The sequence below is a fragment of the Dermacentor silvarum genome, chromosome 9 (genome assembly GCF_013339745.2).
Source record: "Dermacentor silvarum isolate Dsil-2018 chromosome 9, BIME_Dsil_1.4, whole genome shotgun sequence".
NCBI classification, from domain to species: domain Eukaryota; kingdom Metazoa; phylum Arthropoda; class Arachnida; order Ixodida; family Ixodidae; genus Dermacentor; species Dermacentor silvarum.
In genome coordinates, this window is record NC_051162.1 from 85,454,500 (window position 1) to 85,479,316 (window position 24,817).

Below are 24,817 nucleotides of genomic sequence, written 5' to 3' on the forward strand. Positions count from 1 at the left end.
CCAAGTAACACAGAACGTAGCGTAAACGTTGCCTGATTGTAACAAATGTCAGGCAACGTTAAACAGCCAACCTCAACGTTGAATGTACGTTGCCAGCTGTACGTTCAAGTGATGTCATAAATAAATGTCACAGCAACGTCCTGACACCCACGTTGTGTCAACGTTGCGTGTAAACATCAATTTAACGTGTAAATGGTATCAATGTAGCAACGTTACAAAACAGCACGTTCCCAGAACGTTGCCGGATGTCACCAATATTGACATTAATGTGATGCCAGGCTGCTGTAGCATTTCGCATGTATACGTTCATGCAACTATAAGATATTGTAATTTTCAACTGAACATTCATCTTTATCATACAGTGAGGTATGGAGATGTATAGTGGTTATGCAGTAATTAATATCTTCTAAGGAACACCATGTTAAATTATGTTTATTATGCTTCTCCACAGATAAGATCTGCTACAAATTATATCAAATGGCAGAAGCATTCACATGGAAAAAATGCTAATTGTTGCAACGGTTCACCTATAGTAGACAAAGTTACGCATAAAAGTATTCCCTTCTTCCACACCAAATGCACAAGACTTTGTGACTGCTTGCACGCCACATGCCCCTAAAAGTGGAAACATTAAGCAAGGGCCATCATGAATAGGCACAAGCCCCATGATACGAGCTGCATAAAAATGACGAACACATGCACACTGCACAGTGGATACACACAGATCATATCTACTTGTCCATATAAAAAACAGTGCATTTTTTTTCAGTTCAAGTATAGTTTACATCATAGAAACGGCACTAGAGCAAAGGACTATAAGCCACCAATAGGGCTGCAAACACACCGTACACCAGCGCACATTTGTTTCACACACCACACAGGACACATGCACGCAGCAGACATGTTTTTTTTAGGAGGAATCTTCGCGAGCCGCACGATAAACACAGAAGGTACGGACGACAGGAGTAAAACCCGCGCACATTCAACACACCGACACGAAAGGAAATGCGGACGATACGGGTGTAACCTGCGCCACACGAGCTATCAACCCTCGTGGATTTGATCCTTTCCACCTGAAACAGTTACAACGCACACGAAAACATCGAACACTGCACATCTGTACCTCCGATATCGTGTCAACAATTCCTGAGGCAACAATTCATGTTCACGACATCAGAAAGTTATCTAAAACTAAGTGACGGCGTAGGAAAAGTAGGCAGCATCGCTAAACGTCATGGATTGGCTTCGAGACAGCTTCGAGACAGCCCAAACCGTTCAAATCAGGCCACAGCGACGGCTTGATAAGGATAATCGAAGCTGATCTCGAAGGCCATGCTTATGCTGGCTGCAGATGGCGGAAGCAATTCAAAGGTAAAATACGTTTTAGAATTTCTTTCTACGCCAAACTATAGTGTAAAATATAGATTGTTCTACAGTTATTTTGTCTCGCAACATCTATACGTAGTTGTGTGTAACCCGGCACAAAATTTTAGTATGCGAGTGTACTGGTTAATATTTTTGTCATCACAGAGGCCACAACATTCTCACAAGTATGCAGGTGGCGCTATTGTTTTTCCTCCGTGTTCTGTGATGGCGGTCGTATGTGCGGGGTGCTACGAGCGTCGCGTTTGCTTGATCGTGTGTTTTTGTGTTTGCTGTTATGAAGTAGGTCGCAGTTAGCGTGCACAGAAGTGCCTGAAGATACCTTGTGTCACGCTGCAAACTCGCCGTATGCGTGGCGCGCCAGGCAAATGTGGCCCAACGATTTTATGCCGTGGAGTGCGGTCTCTTTGTTCTCGTTCTGGAAAGTTGGGTGGACGTCGCAAAGAATGTGTGTTAGCGCGCCTCAGCTCGTCCACTACGCAGCGGCATGTATGCGGGGAGTAACATCGTCGACGCAGCACCGGCAACTTGGAGAGTGCTTCGCGACCGCGTCGTACCATTCAAAAGGTAAGTAATCGTGCTGGCTAACTACGCGCGTGTTGTGTGAGCTTCTCGTGTGTGCATAGCGTGCGCGAGCGTATGAAATAGAAGTCCCGCGACAACAGTGATACCTGTGCTGATGCTTGCTGAACGCTGGTTGTCAGCGCTTAGTTACGCAAGTTTATTGCTTCGATGCGAAATTGAAAATCTTGATAAACGTTTTCTTCCGATGAGAAATATAACGTTCGAAAATAATCGTGTTCATCATGTGCGTGCGGCGCGTGAGCTCCCGCTTTTCTCCTGAAGTTGCATAATGACTCATTTGCCTCTTTACCGATTCTTATAGCAATGACGTTTCCTTGCTTACATGGCAAGGAAACTTGTTTCATATCTACTTGTCCAAGGAAACTTGTTTCATATCTACTTGTCCAAGGAAACTTGTTTCCTTGCCATGTTTCCTTGCCTCAACGTTGTAAATAATATCTGCTTACGAAGTTTTCGGTTTACGGCAGCTTTAGAGAAAAAAATTTAAGCAATCACAGCTTGCTACTAGTCCAACTTACTTTTTAAGACAAGATGTTTTGACATACCTTATACGTAACTAAACATGACAGGGGAAAGTTAAACTGAGTCATGAAAAAAAAATGAATTGTTTTGTAAACAAACATTTCTTTGCTATGTGCTGCTGCGTGTCAATAATTTTACTGTGATCAAAGGGTCCCCATTATCAAGACATTCATCAGTGACTTCTACTTTTTGCTCTGTTGCCACCCTGCAATAATGCAAACATTGTTTTTGTGACTATATTTAGATGCTCCATGCATGTCTAGACAATTTGACAGCTTTATAAAGCTGTGTGCCACTGCTATAAGTTAACACAGAACTTATTTTATAGTGGCGAGGCTGTGACCCATAACAGTGCCTACATAACGGAGGAGCCACCAGACCCCTTGGCTATGCCTGCCGTAGTGCAACGTATAATCTGGATGGTCGGGTCAGGTATGTATGTAGTGTACGTGTTCCAAAAAGTAGCATCTTGGTATCATTTGTGGATAAGTTAATCGACATTAGTCAACACAGCTTACTAAATAGGCCAAATATTTATGCAACTTGCTGTTTATTTGTGTTCATAGCTGTTATGCACACCTTATTGTGTTCTATATAAAAGTAGACCTAACATGTCCTGATGTTAAGTATTTTTTCTTGCATCAATCGCTTGGCTGCAAGTTACATTTTAATTTTGCTTAGTACACACTATTTATTACTTTTCATTTTGGTTTTCTTGTTTTGAAACTGTTTCCTATGCTGTAGGATTTTATTTCCGAATTTTTAGTGTTTACACTACACTCTTGTGCAGCTTCTGCGCATATAAGAATTCAAAGTGTAATGGGCCAGATATGTCATAGGTGTAAGCACACAGTGTGCTTACCATTGTTTAACATTCATATTCACGATTATTTCTGTCTTGTTCCAAGAATAACTGCCACTGGAAAATACACATTTGATGAGCTCAAACTTCTTGAAATGATACATTAAGGCCAGTATTCACTGTGCTGCAGTTACTACAGTTCTGAAGTGTTTTCTAGTAAGCCTGCTTTTTTCTCTCCCATTTTTTAATATTCTTGGCAAGCTATCCCCATTCATGCAAGTAGGCATTGTAGGAGTTGCGAGTCTATGTCCAGTTACATTATTTTTCTCTTTTTTTCAAGTCAATACAGCATAGAACACATAGCTAACTGGTAGGTAGTTCATTGTATTGATGCTCTATTATTAAAAAAGCACACTATTTCGCACATGTCTGCTTGCTCTTGCCATGTTTGCTGGTTATTGCAATGTTGCTCGTCAAATGAATTTGATTTCAACTACACCATACAGAACAGTCTTATTGGCTTTAGTGTAATTTTAATAGTGACAATCAACCAACAAGCCCTAATTCTACAGCTGTCAAGAAGTATTTCTAATACTTTGGGGTCCCTTTCCATATTTTCTGTTTCATCCTGTGTATTTGGTCAGCACAGTGGGCATTCGGTCTATTCATTCTGCTTGGCGCTGCTCAGGTCAGAATATGTTCAACCTGCAAGTCCAAATTATAATGATATGTGTACGACTTCATTTACTGGCTGGATGAATTGAAAAAGCATTATATCTGATTCTAAGAGTATTTTTGTCAAAAATACCAGTGTCTAGAATAAGCATCATATGCACTGCAACTCTTATAGTTTTAAGTTAGGTAGGCAAATATCTATAGGTATGTATACTTGTGCATATACTTTCTACATATTGGCTAGTGTTTTAGCTACACGAAACGGCCTATGTTGTCACTACTCTCAAGTCAAATTTATGGTTGATGCGCCACTTGTTTTTGTTGTGCACTTACACTTCTGTGGTGTCATAAGCACTGTAGATGCCTGACAGCTGAAGTATTGCAGCAGTAGACAGTTTTAGTTTAGCGTACGCTATGTCATTGCGTACGATATAAAATAGTGGGTCATCACTGCGCATGTGCAGAACGCTATCCGACCTCTAGCGTATGCATGCTATTTCTCAGATTTAGCATTACCGTCTGTGCGTGGTTTGCGTAGTTTACGTTAAACATGGCGGTGGTCCCCGCTGCCCACTTCGAATTGAATTTGGCGTGGCTTTTGCAGAATTCGCTTCGTTCGTAGAAAATGACTGTGTAAGCAACTTTCGCTTACCGTCAGGCCGCTTTGACAACAGTGTAATATGGTTAACCTTGTGGAGTTTTCGAGATCGCTTCTCATTTCGAACGACACGAAGCCTAACGAGGGAAACCTGACATATATCAGCGCCACCTGTCAGTGAAGTCGAGAGATAGGTGCGACGATGGCATATGGCCTCTGAGATCGGAAGATCTCGCAGGCCAACTAAAACTAATAAATGTGTGCTGTTTAGCGTACGCTGTACTATAGCGTATAGGCGTACGCTATTAGTTGCATATGCTATACTAAAACTGTCTAGTGTTGAAGCTAACTGGCACTTACTATTGCTACAGTATGCCAACAGATACCTATCACCGTATTTGTGCATTTTCTAAGAACCAGCCGTGTTTGCTAGGTGAAATTTGTAGTGTACGTATGAGTTTGCCGGTCAGTTCATGTAACTTTTCAGGATAGAATTTACATGGGGAGGAAAAGGGTACCATACAACATGACTGCTGCTAACTGACCATTTATTTTGATGGAAGGATTAAAAATAGCAACACTGGATGTGTGCTTATGTTGTGCACAATTTCGTTCAGAGGGAAGGCGTAAGTTGTAATATAAAGGCATAAAATCACAATAAATGATATTTGTGTAAAAAGGAAAGTAAATATGGGCGCAGACTAACTTCAATCACTTGTCATCTAGAAAGGACGCCTTTTATTTCATGAATTGATCATGGGGTCTGGCTCGCATGTCTTGTTTATGTGGTATGCCTCACTGATCTCTCGTGTCAATTTTTCACCGTAGGTGAAAACAGATGATCTTAATTCAGCCTGAAGTCCTATCGCGGCAATGCACGGCCAAACTGGATGAGCAAGCTGGTCTCTTGAGTGAAATATGGGAACTTATTTGGCACATTTAGTTACCGGCCAGTCTGCTCTGTGTACATTTGACCAGTTGTGAAAAAAATACAGTGAGCTGCCTCTCATACACACTAGACAAATTTGGTGGTATCTTTAACCAAGCAAACCTCCCTTGCCTGCTCGCCTTTCTGAATTCACTTGTGAACTGTCGTGCATATCCTGCCTACTTTATTTTTCGCTGGAAATGTGCGTGCATAGCAGTCCACATGAGAATTGAGGCTTGCTGAGGTAAAGATGCAACCCAATTTGTCTTGTGTTCGTCAGGGGTAGCATAGTCTGTTCCTTTGATCATGTATATATTCAGTCAAATGTACATGGGGCAGACTGGCTGGTGCCTCAACATGTGCCCAGGAGAGCACCATAATTCACTCAAGGGAGAAATATGTTCGTGCCACTTGACAATGCACTGACACGACTGGTGCTGCGCGCCAAATTTCGATTGTTCCTCTATGGCAACCAATTGACCATCAAAATCAGTGACGAATACCACATTAAGGAAATGGGACATGTGTCAGTTGTAGAGATACAAGCTATACTTTGGCTACCACTAATTGCTGAGAGGGTGATTAGAGACAGTTACTAGGAGAGCTCTTCATCTGGTTGGCTGGCACAAACTGTACCTGTTTCTGCACTGCAAAAAGCTGAAAGACTCTACTTGGGCTCACTGAAACTGCTCTTTAAAATAAATTTGAAACAGGGTAAGCTATATAATTTTGTGTGCAGCCCCCACACTAATGCCACTGGACGTACCTGCCATTTCCGGTTACATTTATCGCACGGTTAGACATATTTCTTTTTGCTACCAGCACTTATTGACATAAAACCGATGGCCTATTGCACAAGCAATAAAAGCACATCAAAACGCTTGGAGTAATGTGAAATTTAGGTAGGTTCATGTAAACAAAGCAAATTAATTGCTTTAATAAGAAAGTTGTGCAGACTGGGTAGGAATAGAACCTGGAGTGTGAAAGGAGCACGCTTCCCTTACGCCACGGCAGCTCTTTGGTTCTGGCTGACTTAAGGTGTGCCTAGTGCGTGTCACACTGTGCACGTCACATTGCAGCCATTTGGTTGACTAAAGGTGCTTTCACGTTCCCACACGCAAGCTGTCTTAATGTGTCTCTGCCATCTTTTATTGCAGGTACACCTAGGAAATGTTGTATACATTGGCAACGATAACTGGGGCCTGCTCCAGTGCCATCGCCGGGATTCCCTGCTTCTGCAAAGAACTGACATAACTGATGTGGGGAGCCCTGGCGCTCGGTGTAGGAGTATCACAGGGGCTCCTTGTCGATGCTTGAAGGACGGCAATGCTGTTGAGAAGCCGACATTGAGCCCCGATAAATTGGAAGCTGTGGGTAGTAAGTATCATTCACATTTTTTCAAGTTTTTGTAATGTTTGTAACAATGCATGTATTGCACCGAAATGATTAACTTTTCAGATGCATTTGATGCATATCTTTCGAAATGTGGTACCCCTGAGGAGAAAAAATCATCTTCTCATGCTTGGTTTTGGCCGAGCGGTTGAATCGAGTGACAAAGTTTTTCGCGTTTAGGTAGCCTAAGAAGAAACAAAAGCAGAATTAACAAACCAGCTTATTTGTGGCTACTCATGAGTTGCATTTCTTTGTTTAAAAGTGCCTGTGAAGTGGCGCTAACCTACTTATCAGGTCCAGAATTTTCGATTAACACCGCTTCCAAAAGCTCGCGTTCTAATTTGGTTTTTTCAAGGCCAGAACTTCCGTATTCGTCATCCGCGGATAGCAACGGCAACTTTTGCAGTGTAGAGCAATATTCAACCCTTCTCCCGATATGCAACACCTGTAGCGTAGTTGTAGCTGGTCGTTCAGGCACTGAATTGCTGTGCAGATGTAGGCAACAACACAAGAGTTAAGACGAGAGACATGCGGCAACTCTTTAACAAAAAGCTTTATTTTTGCTAGCCCATGTTTATAGCTGTCAGTCACTGCATTGCACATGCGCAATTCGCACCCTTAGGAAGAAAGTAAACTGTCTGACAAGTGTACAGAAGGTGTGCTGATACACACAGAGCCAAGTCGCGAAATCTTTTCAGCCTCAATTATTTTACGTGTTAGTTGATCACCGCTTCTGCTGGAAACGGTACACTGAGCAAACGACGGTTCACAGTCACGCGAACTGCAATGACATTCAAGCCTACTGTCACGCACATTTTTCTTGACATTGTATGAGTGTTCTCTCAGCCGGTGATTGATGCAGTGTCCCATTTGACCTATATACTGTTTACCACAAGGGGGATACAATAAACCACATTGCTAACACAGGTGACAAACGGAATTTGGTGTTTTGTTGCATATGTGTGGCGTGCTGTGACATTGCCTTTGATTACACAACTTTAGAATGATATGCAATTTTCTTGATATTGTGAGAGCTTATGAATGTAGGGTATGACGGCCAGTTTTATGTCTGTCAGATGCAGTGACCACATGACCTCTACTCTGAAAAGCGCATGCACCGAGTGGTTGCCATGTGATCACTCCAGTATCTGACCTGACTTAAAGTGGCTGTCATACCATACATTCATAAGCTGTCTCACAATATCGTGAAAACTGCAGATCGTTCCAAAGTTAAAGTTGTCTTCTTTGCACCTCAGAAGCTTATAAAGTTGTGTAATCAAAGGAAATGTTTCAGGGCAGCACACAAGTGTAACAAAAAGCACAAAAATCCGTTCGTCACCTATGTTAGCAACATGAATTACTGTACCCCTCTTTCTTGTGGTAAACAGTACATAGGCCAAACAGGACGCTGTATCAATGACCAGCTGAGAGAACACTCTATAATGTCAAGAAAAACGTGCATGACAGTTGGCTTGCATGTTGTTGCAGTTCATGTGCCAGTGAACCATTGTTTGCTCGGTGTACTGTTGTCAGCAGTAGCGGTGATCAACTAACACGTGAAATTATTGAAGCTGAAAAGATTGCGCGACTTGGCTCTATGTGTGTCAGCATCTGTACACTTATCAGACAGAGTTGACCTACCTAAGGGTGTGAATTGCGCGTGTGCAATGTGATGAGTGACGGCTATAAACATGGGTCGCTGAAAATAAAGCTTTTTGTTGGAAGTCAGCACACGTCTATTGTCTCGTCTTTTCTGTCGTCAATATCTGTGCTGCAATTCACCAATATGTTGTACCAACAAGTCAAATTTATCACTCACTCATTGGAACTTTCTTTCATCACGAATGAAATGTGGTTTTGGTACCGTGGTAGAGCATTCACATCATTTGTTAATTTTTGTTTTCTTCAAAGACTGAACTGGATGTAACAAGCAGCCGTGGCATTGCAAGGAAGCTTTATGTTAAAGGAATATATTGATACTAACGTCTTAACTGCTTAGCAGCAATAAAGGAAGTTGTGGGTATTGTTTATTGTGCTTTCCTTGCTCTTGTGTCCAAACTTATAGCTATAATGGTTAGGTTTTACTGAAATTTGCTTTTTGATGTTTTGCATTATTCTCCTGTGTAAAGTCACTATTGTTTGTTTCACAGTTATGCGAAGCTTAAGTTGTTTGTAAGCATTTTTATAGCCTGTTTTCACAGTAAACATGGCTTACTTCAGTGTTTCAGATGGCACTTTATAGTTTGATGTAATTGATGTCTCTGCAGGTTACCGCATTATTGACTTGGAAACCAGTGAGGTCTGGATGCAAGTGAAGCTACCGAGGGAGGCATGTGTGCATCACTTGTGCTGCTGGCCATCCTCTGCAAAAGTGATGGCTGGCAGTCAGTGCTTGGATGACTTTCTGTTACTCTACGCCTTGGGCTGTGTTGACTACTTCACACTTGCTGCCATGTCTGCAAGCTTAGGCAAAAGACCGGCTGGATGCTTGGCAGGAGATAGTATCCAACCGCAGTGTTACTGTGTTGTGTTGTACATTACAAAGTGATGGAGGACAGTATTTGTGCTGTTATTAAGAAGTATAAATTGTGTTCTGCCATTGAAATAAGGGAACTCGACACAAAGCAAAAGATTTCGAAGTCTGACCTACATGGGAAAGCAAAATATATTGTGTTGTAGTTGTAGCTGTTAGTAGAGTCTTAATATGCGATAGAAGACCTTGATGTTTAATAGAAAATATATTTAAGTGTGTTATCAGTGTGTTATCAGTGTTTAAGTTACTGTTATGTGTCATTTGTTTGCCAGGATGATGTAAGCAGACAGTAAATAAATGCATGGTTTGAGATTATAACCAGGTTTGTCTATGGCATTCACTATTATTTAAGGTGGACCAATGCATATTCATGGGTGCATATTCAACCACCACATTCCTCCTGCACAAACAATTCCTACATACTAGCGTTTGGTCTTAGCAGCTGATGTTGGCTATTATACAATTTCTTGAAAGCACATGCAGCTACCGACACATGATTTTTAGAGCAGTAAGTCGGAAGCAAAGACTGATTTTTTTCTGTGGTCTAAGCTTAAATGATATGTTTAAGGAAATGAACATTTGTGGAATATATTTACTTTCCTGCTGCGAGAACCTTTATACGAGAACCTCTGCACATTGGACGTGCATGCTGCTTCTCTTGCTGTTATAGCCAAAATGAAAAATTGTTCTTATGAACCACTTCGCAGCTTTGCATTGTGCACTTTTACTTGCAGTTAGCATTTATATGCTGTGCTATGGACAACAGCAAGACAAGTCAGGCAAACCACCATGTGAAACACTTTAAAGATTCTGCCTTAGGGCGCGTTGGTACTATATATAGTGCAAGACAGATGAGCTGCCCGTACAGCAGCGCTGTCAGCATTACACGGCTGACAGCACCGCAAACCCTTAAATTTATATTTGTTTGACAGATAATGCATTCTAGTAGTTTTCATGTCGTATATGCATGAAAATGTAAACAAGAACTGGTGAAAACAGCATTATTTTACGTGTATAGTGTACCTTACCACAAGGTAAGGTACACAGATATCTTGGTAAGCTACACAAGATATATACGTAATAAACGCTGTTTTTCACTAATTCTTGTTTCACATTTTCATGCATATGCAACATGAAAACTACTAGAGTAAATTATCTGTCAAGCAAATATAAATTTAAGGGTTTGCGGTGCTGTCAGCCGTGTCATGCTGACAGCACTGCTGTTATGCATGTCTACAAATATTCTGCAATGTCAGTTGAGTGTTGCTTGAACGTCACATACGTACGTTGCCTGAAAGCTCAAGTGACAAAGGCAACATCCACATTACGTTGCCAGGAAGTTCTGTTAACGTTATGTTAACGTCGTGAATGTGCTGCTCAACGCTGCCACAACGTTACGACCCAACGTTGTGTGGCGATCAAAAAAGAGGACATTAGCAGCATATAGGCAACGTTATACGCCGACATTTGTGCACATTCAGAGAACGTTATGGCAACATTTTGCGTTACTTGGGTAAGCGCAGAGTTCGCCAAGCTAAATGAAAAAAAGGGGAAAAAACTGGTTTTGGCTCATAAAAAAAGAAGCCGTGGGCTCGTCGCCCTCACAGACCGCTGGACACCTGAACTTTTTCTGCGCCTTAGGCAGAGGTCACTTGAGAGGTCGATGATGCTGAACTTTATTTTGCGCTCACGACAGCTAAGCGCAGAGTTCGCCAAGCTAAATGAAAAAAGGGGGGAAAACTGGTTTTGGCTTATAAAACAAGAAGCCGTGGGCTCGCCGCCGTCACAGACCGCTGGACACCTGAACTTTTTCTGCGCCTTAGGCAGAGGTCACTTGAGAGGTCGATGATGCTGAACATTATTTTGCGCTCACGACAGCTAAGCGCAGAGTTCGCCAAGCTAAATGAAAAAAAGGGGGAAAAACTGGTTTTGGCTCATAAAACAAGAAGCCGTGGGCTCGTCGCCGTCACAGACCGCTGGACACCTGAACTTTTTCAGCGCCGGAGGCAGAGGTCACTTGAGAGGTCGATGATGCTGAACATTATTTTGCGCTCAGGACAGCTAAGCGCAGAGTTCGCCAAGCTAAATGAAAAAAGGGGAAAAAAACTGGTTTTGGCTCATAAAAAAAGAAGCCGTGGGCTCGTCGCCGTCAGAGACCGCTGGACGCCTGAACTTTTTCAGCGCCTTAGGCAGAGGTCACTTGAGAGGTCGATGATACTGAACATTATTTTGCGCTCACGACAGCTAAGCGCAGAGTGCGTAGTTAATATTACTGTAAATAACTAAAAATAATAACTTAGTACTATCTCCCATAAAATAAGAGCACTGTGATTTTGCCCTCTGCAGCGATTCGATGGAACAAGCATCATTACAAAAAGCGCAATACAAGCACAAGAGTAAGTTGAAGGATGTAAAATGTTAGAATACGGAAGATTATTTCTGTAGAAAGGCATACACATTTGTTCTTTATTATCAAGTTTCAATCACGCCTGAATTATTTTGTTGAAAAATTAATTAGCGATGTTTCTTTTAACGATGCTAAACACTTAGATCAAACTCAACTATTATCAAACTAAACACTTAGATTGTTAGCTAGAACACCTAGAATTTGTTAATGCTCTTAGCGAAGGTTGCGTACTTATGACAGTGACACCACTACATTAGCCGTAATTCATGCACAAAAAGCTTCATACACTGTGTGTCACATGTGCAGAAACGTAAGTTTTGAGCGGGAATTAATTAAACACGTTGGTATACTTCGGTTGATTTTATTGCTAGATAACGATTTCAGTGCAACTCCATGGAATAGAACAATTTCAAATTTGTGCCAATAGCGTTGACTCATCTGTGCATGGAGACGGCTGGGAAAAACTTCACCACTGTCGGTCGCAAGTAAGTCTAAAGTTATTTAGAAACTTCCGCATGTAATTTGTTGTGAGGCGTGAACGGGCTCCATCGTTCTGTTTTCGTACGTTGTCTGCGCAGATAACTGTGACAGCAGATGACAACGCCCGCTCAAACGATGCCTTGCGGTTATATGCCCAGTCCTTTGGCTATGGCTCTGTCTTCTGCAGCCTTCCACGTGACTAGGGGTGTGCGAATATTTGAAACCTTCAATTAGCGAATAGGGAATTCTATTATTCGATTCGGTCCTCGAACCGGGTAGTTATAAAAAAAAATTCGTATATCTTTTGGATACTGTTCGAATACTTCCCAGCGCCAGCTGTGCATGATAAAACGTGGAAATGAAGCAAAGACTAAAGGAAATTTCGGCCCTTCCACAGGACACACAAAGAACAGAAAGTTACGTAGACCACCCGGTACCGGTCAGTGAGGCAGGCTTTTTTAGTACACCACCAATCATAAGCACCCAATTTTTCCTCACACATAAAATATAGCAGTCGGCATTTTTGCTACTATTTATTGATGCTGAAACTTTGTGTTCTCTTGGGATTATCTCTGAATACGGTTAGTTGCAGCAATATTTAACAGTCTAACCATCCGCGGTGACTATTCGCACTAGAAAAACGGTTCTTTTTTCTCAGTCCTACTGCTGCAGAGAACACGCATTTCCGTTATAATCTCGACGACATACACCAACTCTAACGAGCATGCAAGAGTCATTTTTAATACTTCATTGCGCTCACGAGCGACCACACATGCTCCTAAATATCCTACTTTGATGACAACCTTCTGAACGCAGCGAACGTTGGAATCTCAATATTCCTTGATAATAATGGAGAAAAAGGCTTATAAGTGTTCGAACACTAATTATAAGGTAATCTATGTTCGATTCATTTCGATTCGCTTTTGCAACTATTCCATTCGTTTTAGATTCGGCCACAGAAATTACTACTTGGACCGCCCCCTGTACATGACCTTTGCATATTAAATAAGCATTGAATGAAACAAATGAACCACGACCCATTATACATGAATAAAATGATGACAACGAAAAGGTGGGATGTTCTCTGCAAATACTGGCGCACTTCTATAAAACGCCACCACCCTGTAGGCGCAGCATCACGCCCGCGGCCAGATATGTTCTGTTAGTGCATAGTTGGCAGTGAGATTTGCGACAGAGTGCTTCTCCTCCCCACCCGCGCAATTTGTCTGGGAAGGACGACCGCCTGCAGGTGGCGTGATCGCCACAAAGTCCGCCTATTGGGAGGGGGGGGTGACCTCCAAACTATTGCGCTCAGGCAAAACCGTCTCCGGTGAAGAATTTCCGATCTTCGCCGAACTGTAGCCGGAAGTCTGGAGATGACTCACGCACAAGGAGCGACGGCGGCAAGCGTATTGCAAAACGGGTCGGGAATGGGCCTTCCATACCTCTGCACGCCCCCTACCATCTTTGTACCCTAGCACCTCGCATATTTCTTTTTATGCATTTGCAATGCAGCAACACTGCTGTAGTCTTTGCAGAGACGGCGAACGACGGGGGCATTGCTGTTGGCCGATGAGACCATAGCAGCGGAATCGCTCTCTCACTCTGCCGAACTGGTTGTCAAGGACACAGATCACTTAGATAGGCTGTTTCAGTGCGGTATGGCGCTGGCAAGTGCTTTCGAGCACTTTTTTGTCATTATGCTTCTTATACGAAGCTGTATGATATAGTTACTACTCTTATTTATTTACCAATAAAGCCGTAACCATACACTAAGAAATGAATAAAAACATTGTACTTATATTTTTACCATACAATATTTATTTTAACGGGTACTACTGTGATTCCGTGATAAAATTATGACTTTCTTTTCCGTTTACGCGAAAGCACAGTTTTCCTGATTTCAACAGAATTTGTTCCAAAAGGGTGTTGTAGGGTCCGTCGTTCTCGGGTCTTATATTTTTGGAAATTCGAGGGTAGAAATTGGGCATTATTTCAATAAATGAAAAGTAGCAGAGAAATCGGAGATTTCCTTGTCTGGCAAAGCCAAATTTTAGGATTTATCAGGCACCTTTTGCAATCGATGAGCACATGTATAGTGGTGTCTCTTTGGAGGCAAGTACGTGTTGTATCTAACTAGCGAAATCACCAACAGCATCAGGAACGCGCGTAATGGCAGAGAGCGGGACGCAAATATTATGATGAACTCATCTGTACAAATCCTCGTTGTGACATATTATTAATACATTTAGAAGAAGCCACATCAACCAGAGCAACAAGTAGATACGGGTTTGGTAATCCCTTCTTTACTTTGTTCTCAGCACTTCAAAAAAACTTACTGAAGCGTTTAAGGAAGGGGACGGCTGTCGGCCGCTCTTAGGGATTAGGTGGGAAAGGAATCTATGTTCGCGGATTGTTGGCTGAGGCGCATCTTCATCTCAGTGATTTGTCTTCCGCTTTACGTACACTTTGGTACTTCTACGTGCATGTTCATTTCCGTCATTCTCGCATGGGCTTGTCGACCTCTCCCACTCCACTCGAAACAAGCCACTTTGTCTGTCACATGTCCCGATGACTTCCTGCGTTTCATGGTTAGCATGTATTCGATTTCCTAGTGTTCTAATGTATCCGTGCAGTAAGTGTCGGATTTTTGATCTCCCTTGTAAAATGATGCGCAGCTCCAAATGAAGGTGTTGTGTTTGCTCTGTGTGACTCCTGACAATCTGTGCATCGGGCATGAGTGTTCACAGTCGTAGCTTGTTTGGCTTGGTGTCATTTGTCAAGTATGTGTGGTGCGTATGCAGCGTTGGCCACGACATTGTTAAAAAAACAAAACAAAACAACAACAACAACAACATGCGTGCCAGTAAGCCCGCCCTCGTCTACAAACAGGTGCAATAGCGGATATAGCTTCTTGGATACTCTCGCTTTGATGTCTGCTTTTATTTTGGTGGAAATGTAATGCATGAGGGCTCTGCTAGGGGAGCTTTCGTCCCAAATCCTCTAGGTAGGAATTTTGAACCATGGGGTTTGGCGAGGAACGGGGAGGGGGGGAAGTGTACCTGAAATCAAGCCCACCCGCTTGCACGGAAACTGCATGAGCGGCTGGTTTCCCAAGCCCCGGTGTCCAAAGATTTTAACATTTGTCCTATTATCCCATTGTGCACCAACACAGACGCGGCAATTACAAAAGCAATGGCCAGCATGGTCTGGGTTAGCACATCTGCCATCCAACACAATGGCTCTCACACGTGTCATCTTCCCGGGGATGCAACCTTACATGCGACTGTTTGCGATATGGGGAGCGGTCAGTATCATTCTCATTGGCACGGGAAACGTTGCAGAGTACAGTGTTTAAAATAATTATCGGATCTTTACTGACATTTTGGGAGACGTAAAGCCAGGGCACAACACATGAACCAAAGTTACTCCAACGACAAGGAGGCAGTCTTAACTGACGCAGCCCGTTATCCTGGCAGGAAGAGTTTCGTGGCGGCAGTTACTAGCCACCGAGGTAACCACCTCACGAGCGTCACCGTGAACACGACATATGCCGAAGCGGCAGAGGAAGCGGCCATAGCACTGGCCCTTACACAAACCAAGGCTACATACGTGATCTGCGATTCGCAAACGGCAATTCGCAATTTTTCAAATGGGCGCATATCGCATGAGGCGTATCACATACTCAAGCGACATCCCATACACCAGGGAGAGGCCGACGTCGATAACCGAAGGCACTTGCTTTGGATCCCGGCACACACTGGACTGAGCACCCCCAACGAAGAGGCTCACCGCGTTGCTCGAGGCCTCACTCACCGAGCATCATCGGAGGAAGAGCCCCCACGGGGTACTGCAAACGTCTGGGCGTGGGAGGATCGTTTGACCAGGTTCCACGACATCACGACACACTACCAGTTACAGAGACGCGTATACCCATTCCCTCACGCTAGGTTAGACAGGGCGCAAGCAGTACACTACAGGAAATTACAAACTGATTCTTACATAAAGCCAAGACTCATGCACGCCATGTATCCAGACATGTACACTACAAACAGATGCACATCCTGTGGCGAGGTTGCCACACTTAGTCACATGTTATGGGAATGTCAGGACATAACAAAGAATTCGGGCAGTGCCGACACCTCCGTCTCTCCCACCGCCAGCCTCCGCTTGCGTTGGAAGACCGCACTGCTCAGCTCGAACCTTACAGTACAGCTCTGGGCCGTCCAGCGAGCCGCGGAAGCCGCTTCGAGACAAGGTCTCGGAACCGCGTCCGCGGCGGGTGCCTAGACCCACTAAAAATACGCCGGACTCAAATCTTATCGATTTGATAATAAAGCTTACGTTCTTCTTACTGACTCGTACCAAGCGTGGCCGATTTAAGGGCGCCTGCAGCGAAGGAATAAAGTACCAGAAAAATAGCGCACACCAGCATGCTTCGCAGGAGGTGTATTCCTAAAAGGAATACCTTTCATTCCGGCAAATAATGTTTGCCTTGGAAGTAATTATTTAATTCAGTTCAGTGGTTTTACGTGCCAAATCTGGGGTTATTTAACGTACACGGAATGCACGGAGCACGAGCATTTTTTTGCATTTCGTCCCTATCGAAACGCGGCCAGCGCGGCTGGGAATCGAACCCATGACCTCCGACTTAGCAGCATAGCGCCACAGTCACTACACCATCACGGCGGGATTGCCTGTGAAGTACACGGCTCCGAAATAATTGTTTGACACGACAGGTGTTGAAATTACAGCAATTTTATTTTTTTTATTCCAATAACTACTAATATAACGAAACTACTGACAAGCATTACATGCTGCTTTACCACTAGAGCATCAGTACAGCATCCTGACAATGGCGCCTTTCAAGAATGTATCGCAGAATGTAAGGAAAGTTTTTATTTCACGGATCCGTTAATATTACAACACGGTACATCCATTCTTCTTAAAGAGGGTAGAATTTCCGATAGCAGACGTCGTTTGATCTTCCCAAATCCACTCCTTGGAATGGCATCAATGAAGAAAATCCCACCATCCAACTGAGGAGCTTCAGGCAGGCGTTCTGAAATATTCAGAATTACATTTCTGTCCCGTAAGATCACATAAAGTCAGCTAAATTTCAGTGAAGGAATCATTAGCGGCAACTTAGTGCTGCATTACTTGTGCTGTCAAATAGTGATATATAGGCGTCAAATTTCAATCTCTTTTTATAGTATTAACATACCCTGTAAACACAATAAAATTCGAAGCCCAGATAATCGCTCTATACCATAAATGGTGAAGGGGCGGCCACATGTGGTATGTAGATTCGGCTCGTCGAATTGTTTGCGAATATTACTAAAAAATTACACCACCTTCCCGTAGGGGAACCCTGAGTAGTATGCGAAGCGGCCATGGGGTCGACTCAAGTTCCCATTAGTTTTCAGATCGTCCTGTCGCCGCTGCCGTTTCGTGGCAGCGGCTCGAGCCCTCTTCTCCGAGGCGCTGTCCACGGCGCTGACACTGGCGTTGACGCGGTCGCTGTCCGTGGCACTCATCGCGGCGTTGCGGGAGGAGAATGAGAGGACGAAGTGAATGATGATGAGTGGGCGAAGCACCGGGGGATCATTCGGGCAAAACACCGGAAGCGTTCTCCGGAAGCCGGAAGTGGAACCGGAAGTGGAAACGGAAGCGGAACCGGAAGCAGAAGCCGGCTTCCGGTTCCGGCTTCCGGAAGACGGAGCTTGGCGTACATATACTCTACATATACATACAAGGAGAGAAGGGGGGGGAAGATGCGCATGCGCAGTGCGGGTGTGGACGCACACGGCGGATGGAGGTAAGGACATAACGCCGACCATAAGCTGCTTCGCATCTAAAAACAGGCAGATGCAACGCGACGTTGTAATCTAAATGACGCGAAGATTGTTTGAGCTAGCGAGGTACAGCAGTAGCGGATGACACAAGCACAATTTCGTCTCCTGTAGATGTTAGCTGCCTGCGTCACGAGGACAGAGGTGACGAAAGAGTATTCATTAAAGCTGTAAGCACAGAGAGTTACCCACACATACCTGAATACATTTAAGGCTTCATACCCCTTGGGTCATAGTGGCGCATTCATTCTGTAGGATTGGCCAAGGATGGGGACATACACAGTGCCGAAGTTGTATTCTCGGTTCAGGCCTGGTTAACCTCCCCTGCCTTTCACTTATCCTTGTTCTCTTCCTCTCTCTTTCAGACTCACATCCTGTGACCCAAGTTGTCTACTGGCCAGACAGCAACCAGTGTTTAACCAATGGCGCAAGTTCTCCATATAATCATCATCATCAGCAGCCTATATTTTAGGTCCACTGCAGGACGAAGGCCTCTCCCTGCGATCTCCAATTACCCCTGTCTTGCGCTAGCGTATTCCAACTTGCGCCTGCAAATTTCCTAACTTCATCATCCCATCTGGTTTTTTGCCGACCTCGACTGCGCTTCCCTTCTCTTGGTATCCATTCTGTAACCCTAATGGTCCACCGGTTATCCATCCTACGCATTACATGGCCTGCCCAGCTCCATTTCTTGCGCATAATGTCGACTAGAATATCGGCTATCCCCGTTTGTTCTCTGATGCACATCGCTCTCTTCCTGTCTCTTAACGTTACGCCTAACATTTTATTGCGATAGCAATTATATGGACACTTCTACCGGATTTCTGCCGTCGTCGTCGCCGTGAGGTTCCCTATAGATAAAATCTTCGCCGCGCGCCGTATGCCCGAGCGGAAGCGTGCGGGGACGCGCGCTATCACGGAGAGCGAACGCACTCAATCACCCACGCGCAAGCAAGGAAGCGGGAAGCCAGCGCCGGAGGGAGCGCGGGGGGTGGGGGGGAGGCGCACTTTTACGCTGCCAACAACCGCGCTCGTCGCTCGTCCGCACCGTCTCTTATCTCCACACGGCTCTGACCTTTATGCGCCGTGCATGCGCCGCTCAGTTTCCGTTGAAGCGATAGACCGCACGTATACTTCGCCCGCTGCTGCGGCGTATATATGCGCTTGCTGCCAGCGTTTTGACAGTCGTTGTCTGCAGTCATTCAGTGTGATCTATTCATGTTTGTTTGTGCGCGCTCACACCACGCTTGTTCAATCAGTTAGTAATAGTCGGGCCACATTTTCCAACGCACGCTACACATGCAATGCTGCCCGGGTCGGCAGTGCAGCGCTACAGGTGTGTCCCTTCGCACGCGCTGCCCACGGGAAGCGCTTCTCATCAACACCACCGTTTCACACGCGCCTCCTCGTGGTCATCGAGTTTCTCTTCATGTCGGTCTACTTACGCCGCAGCACACCTGCTTACTTAATCAGCTCATGTTTACTACAATTCATATTGCTACCAAAGCCGCTCACCTTACTTCGTATGACATTGCTGTGTTGCTATCGCATTCATTGCTTTGCCCTTAGGGCGAAACTGTGACATTTTTTTTCGTTCCATCGCTCTTTGTGTGGTCCTTAACTTGTTATCGATCTTCTTTGTTAACCTCCAAGTTTCTGCCCCATCTCTATATAATATGCGCAAATATAGCTGGCGATGAGACGACGACAAACGGGGAAGAGGCAAATAAAATTTTGCTTTCAAACATACCGCTATCATCTCCGCGCTGCGGTAGCTGGGCGATTAACCAGTCAGCGAATGTTTAGTGGTATAAAGACGTGTGTCTAAACTTGTTGACGTTGTAGTTGCGCGTAGACGGCAAGTGCGAATCATTTGGCGGCCAGAAAGGCGAAGCTGGCGAAACGTAGGAGGAGACAGGGTGGTCATGACCTTGAAGTCATAAGCGATGGCGACAGTGCCGTGCCACTTGACCAGGGATACTACAGAAGAAGCACACGGGCGATTGTCGGGTGTACGCCAGGGTTCCGTGCTAGCTGGTGATCTGGTGGTGTACACTGGAGGGATTGGACGTGGCGGTGCAGCAAACGGGTGTGCTGAAAAAGTGTATGGAGGTGGCCGTGCTGCAACCTCGGCGTAACTGAGAGGTACAGGCAATGGTGGCGCTGCACGAGGGGACTGTATAGCTTCGGAGCCTCGTTCCTGGAGCATTTGACGCAACGGAAGAGCCAAGGACGGCGAGGGCCCGGGGACGGCGGCGAGTAGGCATAGCTGGCGGGCGCCTTCGGAGCGTATGAATTCCTTGATTTCGCCGAGCAGATAGTCGTTGTTAGTCACAGTGGCTAAACTTGCAATCGAAGTATCGGGGATAAAAAGAACGTCGAGTGAGCAGACGTTGCCTCCTGAGTTCGTCGTATATAGCTCTGACAAAGTTCAGCGATCTCGACCACTGTCCGCGGGCTTTTCGAGAGGAGCATTTGGAATGCGTCGTCTTCGATTTCCTTCATCACGTAACGGATGTTGTCAGACTCAGTCATCGATGGATCGACGCGCTTGCAAAGGTCCACAACATCTTCTATGTACTTGGTGAAGTTTTCACCGGGTTGCTGGGAACGGCTGCGCAAGCGCTCTTCGGCACGGAGCTTCCGCACCGCAGGGTGACCGAAGACTTGTGTAATGCGCGCCTTGAAATCTGACCAGGTGCTGAGGTCGGATTTGTGGTTGTGGTACCACACGCTAGCGACACCCGTGAGATAGAAGTTGGCATAGCTGAGCTTCGCAGCATCGTCCCATTTATTGTGGGCACTCACCCGCTCGGATAACGAGAGCCAATCTTCTACGTCGTATTTGTAGGAGCCGCTGAAGATGGGACGATCGCGTTGACGCATTGAGCCAGGACAAATCAATGTTGGCGAGGCCGCAGGTATTGTTTGGCTGGAGTAGTCAGGCATGATGCTTGGCAGTGTCAGATTGCGTAGTTCCAGTGTTGGGGAAGTAGAACTTAGCACCTCCACCAAATATGTAATGCGGTTTATTGACAACTAAGAAACGCGACCGTCTCAGTCGAGCGTCACACACCGATAGCGCGAGCCCATCTTCGTCGGCGGGCCGATGATGATAGTGCGTCTATAGTTTTCTTCGCTACACTATGTTCAAAAGGTGTTTCAGGGCTCCTATAAGGGTGGGGCGTTAGTCACGTGACGAACTGAGTACCTTTAAGGGCGTAAAACTTTTTACAGCGTAAAGACGTGGCAAGCCGCAGAAATATCATGCTAGTTAAACAATGCGGCACAAAAAAATATTTCTAGTAAGCATAGTATGACATCCTGTAGCTTGACTCAAACCGGCAGCAAGTGGCGATCTATACACCACCTTAGCAGCGGGGACCCTGACGCCAACGGCACGCAAACAGCGGACTACCACTCTACATTATCAGATGGCTAAACACAATTTCTTTCATTTTTTGTACACTCATGGGAAATAATATATATATATATATATATATATATATATATATATATATATACAAAGTGTACGAGGAACAAGCGATTGCCTTATGCAAGATGACAGCTCTCACGGCACTATGCATTTGCCGTTCTTCGAGTGCTCTGAATTGCGCGGTCAAGCCAGTCAGTGGTCAGTGGATAAAACGGCTTTGGTTTCCTGTGACCTTACCTCGACGACAGGTGTGAGTCAGAAAGCATCTCTTATTAACATTGTTCGGGTGCATTGAACGTTTTAAGCGCTCGTAGCAGTGCATGTACACGTAAATGTGACTCTTGGACAAGTGCAAGTATTTAATGCTTAAACTCATTTGGCACAAATAGCGGGGGTGCATTATAATTATGTAAGGTGTTGCCTGTTTGCGTTGAGAACTTTGCAGCTGCCCTGTTTCTTTTCTGCGCAATTTGATCTTCAGCTGTAAAGCGGCGGCAGAATGAAAACGCAGAAAACCTGGTCAACCTTTTTGCTAAATATATACCTTCCTCATTGATGATACAAAAGCTGGTAGATTCAAATTAGACCAGACTTTTTTTGCCAATAGTAGAGCTGCTGTAATATATAATTGCCACTATTCAGCACAAAAAAAGGATTCTTAAGACAATGCAATAAAATAGAGAGTTTTAGAAATACTGTACCGATGTAGCTTCACGCACGCAAAAACCCTAACAACATTCTAGGCCCTTCGCCTTCTTTTTAACTCTCTTGGCGTTGTTTTTTACGGCCGGCGGACTGCGTCTCCTAACATTGAGTCATCTGCTCCTAAAGCCCCCTAATGTCTGAAATACCATACTGCACCTCTGACGAAGTTCTTGATCTCCTCTGCGAGATCTTGACTTTGCTCCATGTCTTTCCTGGCGACAACAACGGCTGCAGGAAATCCTTCAGCGTAGGAGCCCACAGTCGGCACGACAGTGGCCTCGGCAACGCTGGGGTGAAATGCAAGGCACTCTTCTATTTCGGGAAGTCCAGTCCATATTTTCGTTGGTAATATGGTGGCCTTTAGGCGGCCCTGGATGAACAGCCTGCCGTCTTCATCGTAGTAACCAAAGTCACCTGATAAGATGGAAGAATGAAGCAATGACATTTCAGAACCTAGAAAGTGCCCGTTATAAAAAATTATGGGGTTTTACGTGCCAAAACCACGATATGATTATGAGGCACGCCGTAGTGGATGATTCCGGAAATTTGGGCCTGCTGGGGTTCTTTAACGTGTACCTAAATCTAAGTACACGGGTGTCTTCGCATTTCGCCCCATCGAAATGCGGCCGCCATGGCCGGGATTCGATCCCGCGACCGCGTGCTCAGCAGCCCAACACCATAGCCATTGAGGAAAGTGCCTGTTATGCTATTTACTACCAACTTCGGTAAATGCCACCGAAGTACGTGATGCATGATGAAGAAACAACGAAGTTTGCGATTTCTCATTGATAAACGTTCAGGTGGGAGCGTATGCGTTTCACGTCTTCTTTAATGATTTGTGAGCATTGCGTAGCTGGTGCTGCTCCTTCCGATATGTATTATCATCAATTAGCTCAGTCGTTGATTCCTTTGCGCAGGCGACCGTATTTCTTGGGGTTTAATCCGACTTTGCAACTCTAGCACCACAACCCCGACGGCACTGGCTTCTTAAACGTTTATGCCACCATCGCTCGTTTTCTTGCCACTCTATGAACCGGCGCGAAGACAGAGCGGACGGCACAAGTTTTATGAAAAAAGATATTGAACTTGATTTCTTAGATAAGCGCTAGGACGTGCTAAATGAATTTAATGGTATCGTAGCAAACAAAAATACCATGTAGATTTACAAAACGGGAAGAAATAAATAGAATGGAAAATACGTACGATAATATAAAGGCCAGTGCCTTGCTATTTGAGGCTACTAAGGACAAAAACACACCGGAGCAAACACTCGCATCAAGATATGGTGCATGTTTATACTGCATCGAAAATCCGGAGACCACTGTGCACATCCTAATGCATCGCGAAGGGATTCACCCTGTGAGACCCGTATAGGTAACGTGAAACTTCCAGAAGCACTTGGATTTAAAGTGGATGGAAGCATCAACCGGTTAGCAGTCGAGGTAAGCAAGAGAGATTTTGATTATTGGTGGAATAAAGCAATAAACAAATTGATGCGACCGGACCCGTTCTCGGCCTAGGTAACAGTGCAAGGTACATAGAGCAGTTTTGAGGAAGAGAGAATAGAATAAGCAGATGTATACAAGAAATGCTAGAATGAAAAACATGCATAGCATACCTAATTACCTTAAGCTGGCTAGGTGACTATTTGACACCACCCCGTTTCAAAGGGGATGCCAATAAATCATCATCATCGTCAGTGGTCGTGTTGTAGACATCGGAAAGGTATAGCCACCAGCAAGTTTAAAATCAGACAAAGGTGTAATTTCACGCTCAGATAGAAACGCCCATGTTCCATGCATTGGGGTCACATTAAAGATGCCCTGGTGGTCAAAATTAATCCGGAGTCCCCCATTACGACGTGCCTCAATCAAATCGTGGCTTTGGCACGTAGAACCCCAGAATTTAATGCAATTCAAAAACGCTCAGCTAGCTGGCTAGTGCTCGCATTCGAAAAGTAGAGTGTCAATGCCTTGCTTCCACATCAAAAATAATTACAGTGTCTGTCCGCGTTAAAAAATAAATGAACAAAAACACCAACAACCACATGTGATTCAGTAAATTTAGTCTTCGAGCGCGGAAAATCATCCGGCACCATCAGGGAGAGAGGGAGAGCGTATCTAGCAAGCAGAACGGCGTGCAGAACAAAATTATTCTCTACTAAATGCACAGTTCTTCCCGACGACGACGAATGCAGCAATTAGAGGGCACATTGGCTGGTCAATATATGAAGCGTGAGAAAGAAAATGCAAGGTTCAGTGTGAAAAATTATTCAGGGAAAGGGAGGACAGGCAATGAGCAGTGATAGTATCAGTTAACCGTATTTTCGTGGTGTGTATACTGGGTGAGTGAGAATAATTAAACATGCATGTCGAGCTTGTAAAAGAAACAACCCTGTTATCTTAAAAGGTATTTTGAAAGAGAATAAATTTTTTGGGGTCATACACGAGAACTGGTGCCGTGCCACTTGCGACGATGTAACTAACTAACTAACTAACTAACTAACTAACTAACTAACT

At 44.6% G+C, this 24,817-nt stretch overlaps 1 protein-coding gene and 1 long non-coding RNA gene across 2 annotated transcripts in view; both read right to left on the reverse strand.

Annotated features, from left to right (window-relative positions):
• LOC119463702 (uncharacterized) overlaps nucleotides 1-24,817 on the reverse strand; it is a 74,053-nt gene that overhangs the window by 7,040 nt on the left and 42,196 nt on the right. Inside the window, exon 9 of the mRNA XM_049656186.1 lies at nucleotides 22,455-22,712. Coding sequence (XP_049512143.1) covers nucleotides 22,455-22,712 — 258 coding nt within the window. The remainder of the gene's footprint in view (nucleotides 1-22,454; nucleotides 22,713-24,817) is intronic.
• LOC125940253 (uncharacterized) lies at nucleotides 413-2,924 on the reverse strand. Its single transcript, XR_007463480.1, has 2 exons — nucleotides 2,834-2,924; nucleotides 413-1,963 (listed from the first exon to the last, which is right to left on the reverse strand). It is a non-coding gene; the product is annotated as an uncharacterized LOC125940253 (long non-coding RNA).